The 10,132-nt window shown below is 40.3% G+C and overlaps 1 protein-coding gene and 1 long non-coding RNA gene across 2 annotated transcripts; one reads left to right on the forward strand and one right to left on the reverse strand.

Annotated features, from left to right (window-relative positions):
- Nucleotides 1-227: 227 nt before the first annotated feature.
- Nucleotides 228-1,801, forward strand: LOC142142655 (uncharacterized). Its single transcript, XR_012689264.1, has 3 exons — nucleotides 228-470; nucleotides 1,141-1,234; nucleotides 1,570-1,801. It is a non-coding gene; the product is annotated as an uncharacterized LOC142142655 (long non-coding RNA).
- A 4,370-nt stretch (nucleotides 1,802-6,171) lies between these two features.
- Nucleotides 6,172-7,668, reverse strand: LOC142142656 (myb-related transcription factor, partner of profilin-like). Its single transcript, XM_075200518.1, has 2 exons — nucleotides 7,097-7,668; nucleotides 6,172-6,712 (listed from the first exon to the last, which is right to left on the reverse strand). The coding sequence occupies exons 1-2, from the start codon at nucleotides 7,324-7,326 to the stop codon at nucleotides 6,496-6,498; spliced, it is 447 nt and encodes a 148-aa protein (XP_075056619.1). The 5' UTR covers nucleotides 7,327-7,668; the 3' UTR covers nucleotides 6,172-6,495.
- Nucleotides 7,669-10,132: the final 2,464 nt, after the last annotated feature.

Below are 10,132 nucleotides of genomic sequence, written 5' to 3' on the forward strand. Positions count from 1 at the left end.
TTTAATTCACTAATTACAGTGTTACTTAAAAAGACCTTGCTTGGCTTTCTGTGTTGTTGGGAGATTCACAATTCTGGGTAAGTAGCCCTTAATGGTGAAATGTTTCATAATCTCTGCAGTTTATTGCTGTACCTTGCTCAACACTCATGTTTATTTGTAGGAAAAGATATTGGTGAGATACAGATAGAAAATTATGCTGAAAGGTCATAATGGTTAAGATTTTTATGTTGAAGGTTAGTGGAAAAGTCTTTAATTAGCTGCAGAGTTTGAATATTGAGGCAACTGTGTAGACTTGGGATGTGTCTCTGCATAGATACCTCTCGACTGTAGTGACACACATAAAGATTATCCATCTATATTGATTTATTTTGTACCTGTTTACCCTCCCCTCCACAGATCTTGGTCCTGGATTGTGTTTTTTGGGTGTCTAGTGATTGCTTATTGACATTCCACATTTGTCTGTGTGTGTGGTAAGTAGAAACCAGATATTGTTTTATTACATACCCCTTGTTAAAATACTTTGCATTAAGAATGTCCATACTGTTTTTTGTTTTTTTTCTCTTTTCTTTTTCTAATACCTTTTATTTGAAGTGTGGTTTTTCAGACCCTACCTTAAAGACACATTAACACTCTGTGCTTGAGTCATTAAGGAGAGCAAAGGATAAAAAATAAGTAAATGTTCTAGTGGACAAAGCATGTTACAATGAAAGGGGTCAATGTTGAAATTTTTTTTTATTTTTTTTGGAACAAAACATAAATATCTTCACATTTAAAAGATCAGTGGTCAAATCATGTGCAAGCTTAGTCAAGGGTTATTATCTAAGGTATGGTTATTCAAAAAGGGAATATGAATAGACATGGTCTGGTGTGTTACTGAAATGGTTTCTATGTGTAATAATAGGGGAAAAACCATGCCTACCTGTATTTTACCTTTACAATGTGTGTAGAAAGTATAGCTTCATGCCTCCAAGTTTAGCCTTAATGTCTTTAGCTAAATGCACGTTAATGGGGTAGTTTAAATCAACAGCCTAATGTGGCAACATAATTGATGTTTGGTTTTTCTACAGTTTATTGATCAGCACATATAGTGTTGAGAAGTGCACATTATTGACACTTTATTTGTTTTTCTTATATCTACAGCCTTTAGATTACACTTGGCCTGCAGTGCTGGCTTTTCTGCCATTGCACTTCCCTTTGGAGTTGGATGTTGCCATGGTGAAGGGTGTTTTCAAATGTAAGTAGTATAGTGCTATCTGCACTAAAATGTGATTGGCCAGTGAGTGTGCTCCATACAATAATGTCGTCGTTACTAAGCCTGCAATGTGTGGTTGCACAAACAAAACATATGGGCAGATGCTAGCTATGTAACATATGGGTTTGGTGTTTCAAATTAAGTCAAATAGTGCATTCAGAATCCTAGGTATAGTCCAAACACACAAGCCATTATTATACACTATAATATTACTGGCTTTTTTACACATGCCAATACATTGCTCAATCTCTTGATATCAAAATGCAAGTTGTCTGACCTAATATTGCCATATTAATTTGTTGCCTTTCGTTCAACAGGGTGTGTTGGCGTGGATTTTGGATTTGTGCAATTCGTGTCTCACTACATGTTGTTGAATTTCCCCAGAGCTCCAAGCCTGCTTATGTCTCTCTTCAGTCTGGCCAGATTGTCATCTCTTAATTCAAGGAATTTTTACACACACAGACCATTACCTTGTTTGCTTTGTTTTTGTCAGCACATTTGAATTCATATATGTAATAAATCTAGCCTATGCTGCAAATGTGTCAGCAATCAGTTGTCATGCCATTTTGTACCATTACTACAGTGCACTGAATAATATTTTAATACCCATAAATCCATGTGTAGTGCTTTCAAAACTATTGTGGAACAGGTTTTATTTTAAATGAATATATGAAATCTAGGTGTGGTTATTTTCTCCTTTGCCACAGATTCACCATAGCCTACAAACACGCTCAATGGGGTAAATGTATAGTTTTAGAAAATGGCTATAGTGTGGAGGTTTGTATGTGTGTTTGGTGCTTAGTAGTAAATTGTTTGGACACTTTCAGCTTTTAGAGCGAACATGTGATGTGCGTAGGAATATAGGCATCACATTACAGGTAAATGTATATAAAGAAAGCAAAAATGTTAGCAGTGGCAGGTCACACACTACCAACTTTTGGCCCTGGGCCAAATGGGATAACAATATTTTTCGCTTGTGCTAGTGGCACTTTGTTTCAAAGTGTTCCAACACCCACATGCCAGACACAAACCCCACACTAACAATTATGGGGAATGCATTAGGGCACTAAGCTAGTGGAGTCTTGCTACAAGGCCATAATACCATCACCTAGGGCCTGAATCATTAGTAATCTTCTTATCTTGTGCAAAAGGTAAGATGCTTATTGTTATGAAGAAACGGGGAGATAAGAGTGAAGCAAAGATGGATTTTCATCCTAGCGTAAGAAATTCGTCACTTATGCAGTGGCTTTTGCTTCTTATCTCCCTTTTCTGAGCATGAACAGAGTGGATTAGCTTAAGATAAGCAAAAAATGACAGATAAGATCCTTAATGAATCAGGCCCCTAGTTTGCTAATTGGTCAAGGCAGCTATATGTAAACTTACAGCCACCATAGATACTCCACATGAGAACTAGTTACATTAGTCTGATTACCCATTGTTAGGCAGCAGTCACTTGATATGTTTGCTGAACCTGATAATGCAGGTCTCCAATGTTATTGTGGTGTAGAAATGTGAAATTTATTCTCAATACCATTTTCATGTAGCTTGTCCTCTTAAAGTGGAAAGTAGTGACAAATTAACATTCCACCTTTTGTTTCTCTTCAAAGTGTGTGTCGTAATACCACCTATGTCTGTTTAAACATGCTAGTCAATGTTAACAATAATTTGCAGCATTTGTCCATGCCTTGGGCAAGGGAAGTACAAAGCCTTAATGTACAGATATCCGTTTAGGATTATGGCTCCATGTTCAAATTCCTTTACCACCATCTAATCCAGGGGTGGGCAAACCTGTCCTCAAGGGCCATATCCAGTTCATGTTTTTAGGATTTCTTTAATCATGTACAGCTGAGTTAATCTATTTGGCTGGGTCAGTAATTATCCCACCTGTTTCTACAGACAGAAATCCTAAAAACATGAACTGGATATGGCCCTTGAGGACAGGTTTGCCCACCCCTGATCTAATCCAAGAGTGTTGGGCCGAGCACACAGTATTTTGAGGGATTAATGTCTGGTAGATATTGTTGATGTTTACATTGTTAGGTGAGGCATCCAGTTTTTTTGGCTTATAGAGGGTGAATGTGTGCAATGGGTACCTGTGTCTGTATTGGCAAGAAATCACAACATACCAAGCTTCACACGATAATATGTTGCCCGTTATAGAAAATTGCTTGGCCTTGCATAAATGTTTTCCAAAACTGGAAGGGAGCCAAATCCAAATGACGTGCCCACTTTAACAATGAATGTATCAGTGTACATTACGTAAGAAACTCTAGGGTCTGTTTGTTATAATAATGTATTCAAGGTTCCAGATTGGTTTAAACTATCATGGATTGGGGGGATCAGATCATAGAGTTTGGAAAAGTCTTTACAGGATAGAGGAGTTTGGTGGACAAACTACCTCTTGGAGTCTACTTGTATTACAGAGTGTGCTTCTTTGCCTGACCAAACCATATCTATACTCCAAGCTTTTTCATTTGCGTCTTACATGATTAGTCAGACACACAGCACTACATACACCCTTATAGTGTGTCAAACTGTCACGTTAGTCTGTATTTCTTGATCCGAATCAGGGACCCTTGGGATTACCTGCAGCAGGTGTGAATCTGAACAGAGCAGCCTGGATGATCTTCCTGCTCATGTTCTTGCTGATTGTCCAATCTAGCAGGGGAATGAGCAGTCTGAGAATGTGGACACAAACACTGATTTTGTAATGCAGCCAGAAACACTGGGGCCAATAACTATCCACTGGAGAGAAGTGTGTTGTTCAGGCAATGAACAGATCACAGCAGCAGCTTTAAATGGTTTGTCCCAAGCAACTATTGGCTGAGCACTTAATGGGATCACAGGTGCTGAATCTGGTTGATCTGGAATGATCACCTGACTGCATCCAAGATGCCTGTGCACATGCAGCAGAACAAACAGTGTGTGTTTGATTACAAACGGAGCTGTGGAGGACGGGAATGTTGCTGACGACCAGAAGGCACCCAGGTAGCCGTGATATGACAGCGGCTGATGGGGTAAGTGCACCTAAGATCCAAATGTGAGACCCAACCTATATATGTGCTTAGTGCAATAAGGTCATGAGGTTACATGTAAATAACTGTTATGCTAAATGACGTCGAGTGTACCACACACTGTGCATTAGCACTAATCTTAAATACAAATCCCTTATTAGATTTTTAGAATTAGCACAGATTCTTACCTGTACAAAATAGTAGTTAACAATATTTGTCCTGTGCCATCATGGGAAAAAATGTTTTTAAATTTATTTGGGTTCCCTTAACACCTGTCTTTTGTGGCTCCTTTGTGTTAGGTTACAGTTTGCAAATGCAATACTTTCTTGACCGAATGATTTGCCCTACCTCTAAAGGGGCACTGTAGTTGCAGGTTGTGTTTGCAATTATTTAGTAAGGCAAATAAAGAAACACTGTGGCAAAAGCATTAAACAAGAGGTGTATCAAGGTAAGCTTCTTAAGTCTTCTTCAGCAAACCATGGGCCAGATTCATTCTGGAAAGGTAAGGCAAAGTAACTAAGCAAGGGCAAAGCATGTCAGTTTGGAGGGGGATGTAAACCAAAAATGTAATTGGAGATGTAATTTTGGGGTAGGAGAGGTCCTACCTGACATGAACATTTCAGTGTACAAATAAGCTATCAAGTATTTGTGCGGTACATTAGGATACAGACATTTTTTTTTTTTCGTGCTCTAAACCTATTGCTATTTTGCACCACTTGCATTTTAAAAGGCTTTTGAGCAGCATTCAGAAATATGTATCCTGAACATCTAGGTTCATTACTCAATCAGGGCCATGGCATGGTTTTGGTCAGCACACTGATATTCGATACATATTTGTTTGAATACGTTAATGAATCAGCCAGTTTGTTTGGAGATTATACTATGGTTAGACTTGATAACAAGCATTGTTATTACAAAAAACATTATGGAATCTGCCGTAAAAAAGAAATAGACATTTCAGTAGTAGGAATTTTTTTTTATTATAAAAAAAAAAAAAAAATACATATTTTCGTCATATATTAAACTATATTTGTTAGGTTAAAACAATACAAATTACTTTTTCCGTGTTTTTTTAAAGCCGGTTGGACGGGAGGCTCCCCTACTCCGACTTCTTGTCACCCGTGATGTAGAGGAGTCAGAGGAACCAGGCAATGGGGCAAGGCAAGCGGGTTGTGTCCGACGAGGTGAAGGTGCAGGGTCAGGGGATGGGGATGGGGCCACGACAGGCGAGGGGGAAGTGGGCACAACGGGGGATTGGCCATAGCCACGAGCAAAGGCAAAACACATAAGACGACATAGTTCGGGATCAGGGAGGGCGGAGGCGACAGACACAGGGAGGGCGGAGGCGACAGACACATCAGGGAGGGCGGAGGCGACAGAAACATCAGGGAGGGCGGAGGCGACAGACACATCAGGGAGGGCAGAGGCGACAGACACATCAGGGAGGGCGGAGGCGACAGACAACTGGGTATGGGGGCTGCCGAACAAATAATCTGAGCTGGGTGAAGGGATTGTGCCGGAGGTGCGTTGGGAGTGGACATGCAAGATATCACCCAGGAGTGTTGCAATATTTGTCACTGAAGTATTTAAATTATCAATTTTGGTGGCGAGTGTCGTCAGTAAAGAGGTGTGTGTGCTCATGAAATCGGAGAATGTGTTAGTGAGACGGGCGATTTGCTGATCCGTGTGTTGGACAGTGCTAGATATTTGTGACAGGTGAACATTCTGTGCAAGAGTGACGTCTTTAAGATTTTCGGCTGCGCGTGCGAGTGTCCGCTGCCTTACATATTCAGCTGGAGCCAGCTGAGGCTCCTCCACATCACGGGCAACTTCTTCATCCACCGGTGAAGCAGGCGCCTGCTGCTCACATGCTGTAGGGAGATAATAAGTAAAATAAAGTAATTAGAATCAATGAGTAAGGTGCGATATTATATTGGCAAAAACATCTTACAACGCGTGATGTAGCATTGGTAAAGTGTCAGCTTCCCTTGAATGTGCTAGCAGCCCTTTCCGCTCCCCAAATACAAACATTGCCACTTATGGTCTGACATTTTAGGATGAGCCCTACATATTGAGACCATTTGTCTTCAGTGTGTAAATGTCATTTCCTACTATGTGATAGGCAAACACATTGTGCAATTGAAGTTTACCTTCACACACACATCCTGAGAGTTGACACTTTTACTCAGACAGATACAAAGCTTTACAGACATTAAGAAAGCAAACTCATCATGTACCTAGTGGAGCGGCCTCTCCTGTTCGGGATGGGCTAGAGCCAGTGTCTATGTCGCCCACCCCAACTATCTCCACCAGGGCTATTGCAGCCCTCGCCCGCTCCTCGAGGGGTGTTAAAGTAGTACGTAGTCGAGGCCCCCCACCAGTGCCTTGAGCATGCCTGTGAAGCTCAACAAGCTTCGCTTTCAGGCGTCCTTTATAGTCTGCCCATCTGTGGAATAGACAAACATTATTGCCTCACATAGTACCTTCAACTCAAAATGACACATTTTTCAATCAAATACATTGCACGTTTGCTAATCACAACAATTTAACCTTCACATACAGTAATACAGATTTTGCTATTTTGAAGCGCGTATAATGTGGTAAACATATTATGTCAATGTGACCAAGGGCCATGGTGTTAGTTTCTGAAAACAAAGGGCCTGATCAACAAATGCATTGGAGTCACAAGGTGGTTTCACCTCACAGGTGACTAATGCTACTATGTCACAAAATCCATATTTATCTCTAGCGATATCTATATATATTATTTGACAAATACACACAGTCAGTAAAGTTAAATAGGGCTATTATTTTTAAATTTAATTCGTACCTTTTCTGTACTTCAACCTTTGTACGCTCATACGGAGATATTTCATTTATGAGCCTTGTGATTTCCTGCCAATGGGTTTGGCGCTCGCGTCCGGTTATTTGGCGGTTCCCACTGTGGAACCTCGCCAGAACCTCTTCTACCAGCACCTCCAGCTCCTCCTCTATGAAGTTGTTTTTACGCCTAGTTGGCAGCCCTGGTGCCTCCACATTACTTGGGCCAGCATCAGACATATTCCTATTTCAAAGATAAGTTGTGTCTTTATAGGCAATGCACACAGTCAGGTGGTGATACAGAATCTAAGCACATCCCCCCCCTACATAAGGTACAATTTCACAAACTTCTAACTAGGTCTAAAACACATGCCCCTTATTATAATAAACATTGTGGTTTGTCTATTTAACGGCCATTTAGTTTGACCACTGCATTTTGACTGACATATTAGTCAAATACTATAGCAACATTCTCCTACTACTACTACTACTCTTCACTTTTCAAACCATAACATTGGTTTACAGGTTAGCAACACACCAAAATGAAGGATATCACTCAGTTGCAAACCCTATATTGTGTAATTATTATTAAGATTTGGTTACAAATCGGCCAACATTTGGACCCATGTGTCCATCAATGCAATGAGCTAGTTATTATGCCGTTGAACAAGGATAAGTTTCAAAAGAACTTAGCATACTGTAGGCTACTATTGAAAACTTTACATGTTAAATGTGAGGCCAGGGGCCCTTTGCTTAGCAGTTTTTTTTACATTCCGGCCACACATATTGCAGAGCAAACAGTTTACTACATTAGGAGATAAAAATATTTTGGAACTATCCAGAAATTTCAGATAAATTCTTATACTTACTTTTCTCCAAAGTTTGGCACAAACAAAAATTATTTTGATAGTCAACTGGGTAATGCGTGGTATGGGCTGCGAAAAAAAAAACAAATTAATTTTTATAAGCAAGAAAAGGTAATGTGGTAAACAAAGCTAACCTCCTAATTTGAATATGGATAAGGTTCAAAAGAACTTAGCATACTGTAGGCAGAAAACTTTAGGAGAACACAAAAAAAAATTAAATCTTTCAATCTCTGATTTAGTTTGGTACTTACTGTTTGTTGTTGGCTTTTTAGAACAATCATCCAAATGTAATGTAATGAAATCTTGACTGTGCTCTATCCAGGCTAAAAAGCGAATGAACAGGCACTAGACCAAAGCACAGGTGGGTTTAAATGGAGTGTTGAATTAATAAACCAGGTGTACACTCTTCTTCCTAATTGCAGAGCACACTGTACTCGTCTCAGTGCAGGCGCCCGCCATGTTCTTGGTGGGAGAGACAATCAGAGTCAAAACACAGGTGTGTGAAAGCTCCGCGTGTGACGTGAGCACGCCCATACGTGCTCAGCGAACCAATCGGAACGCAGAGGCCCCCATTTTGTGTTATAGACATTATACCAAAATGAGGGCTGCAATTTTCAGCAGGCGTGAGCTGAGAGTCCTTGCAGAGGGTATGGACAATGTACCCTCTGGACGGTATGTGTCCAACGAGGTGAAGGTGCGGGCCTATCAAAGGGTCCGCAGACGCCTCCGCCTCCGATACAACATTCGGCGGAGCACCGTTCAGCTCCAACGGCGGTGGAGCGATCTCCGGCGCCGCCAGCCCCAGCTTCTGGAGGAGCTCCGTAGGGAGATCAGAATAAGTGAGTTCTCTACTAATCGCCAAAAAAAAGTCAACATATATATATATTTGCTCTATGGCCCTGATTCATGAAGGTTCCTTAACTTGAGAAACTTCTTATTTCAGTCTCCTGGACCAAACCATGTTACAATGCAAGGGGTGCAAATTAGTGTTCAGTTTTGCACATAAGTTAAATACTGACTGTTTTTTCATTTAGCACACAGATACTTGATAGATTATTTGTACACGGAAGTTTAAAGTTGATATTTGTGTGCTACATGAAAAAGCAGTCAGTATTTAATTTATGGTCAAAACAGATTACTAATTTGCACCCCTTGCATTGTAACATGGTTTTGTCCAGGAGACTGAAATAAGAAGTTTCTCAAGTTAAGGATCCTTAATGAATCAGGCCCTATGTTTGTAAATATGTTCACCCTAAACACCTGACATGGCCTACATAACAATGTGCAAGCACACTATAAAGGTCATGCCCCTTCCAGTCCACCCAAAAAGCTTTGGCTCCTGTGTCCTAAATGTGTCTGCTAACCATTTACTGACCTAAATGTTTTTGTGTGACAATTCTCACCATTAAGTGTGGTTTAGGAAATCAGGCATTCTAAGTCTTGACCCGAGTGCTGTAACTTGCTAGTCTAACCTTAAAAACATTTTGGAGTGGAAGATGTGTTGTCATTATTGGGCCAAGATTTAAAAGGCACGTTTCAAATACAAAACACCTTAGTGTTTAGACTGCTTTTTGCAAGCTCCCATAAGATGCAAACAGATTAGATAGTGTGCTAGATATAGCTAATCAATTATTACTTAACTGCCTATTTAGACTCTTTTAGACTGTAAGGTAGTCCCAACAAAGGGTGATTTCCAAAGTATACTCAACATTCAAAGCTTTTTGACCTCCATCCACTAATTCGGTGGTCCTGTAGAGAACTAATTGACCAGGGCCAAGGGAGTTTGATGACTTAAAAGCACCTACATGAAAAAAACATACTACGGCCAAATGTGAACAAAACCTAATTAGGCGGCCAGTAGTATGTTTGGGGAGTGTGGTAGACAACACATGCAAATATGGAGCAAGCCTCCAAACTCCACACATATGTAACTATCATCAGGGAGTTGAACTCCTGACCCCAGTGCTGTGAGGCAGACGTGCTAACCACTAGACCACTGTGCTGGGCTGACAAGTCATGTGAAATGCTTTGTGTTCATCATGTTTACCTCCTTGCATTGTTAGTAGCAAATATTTATGCCTGCTGACAATGTAAAGTTGATTAAATATGTATGATCACCTGATTGTCAAAATACAATAGTTTTTTTCAAATGGTGATTGTGTTAACATGTCCTTTTGTTT

This window comes from Mixophyes fleayi, chromosome 3 (assembly GCF_038048845.1).
Source record: "Mixophyes fleayi isolate aMixFle1 chromosome 3, aMixFle1.hap1, whole genome shotgun sequence".
Classification (NCBI taxonomy): domain Eukaryota; kingdom Metazoa; phylum Chordata; class Amphibia; order Anura; family Limnodynastidae; genus Mixophyes; species Mixophyes fleayi.

Coding starts and splice junctions, on each gene's coding strand:
- LOC142142656 (XM_075200518.1), bottom strand. CDS start 7,326: ATGTCTGATGCTGGCCCAAGTAATGTGGAGGCACCAGGGCTGCCAACT. Junction 6,713..7,096: donor AAGGTTGAAGTACAGAAAAG/GTACGAATTAAA, acceptor TCTATTCCACAG/ATGGGCAGACTATAAAGGAC.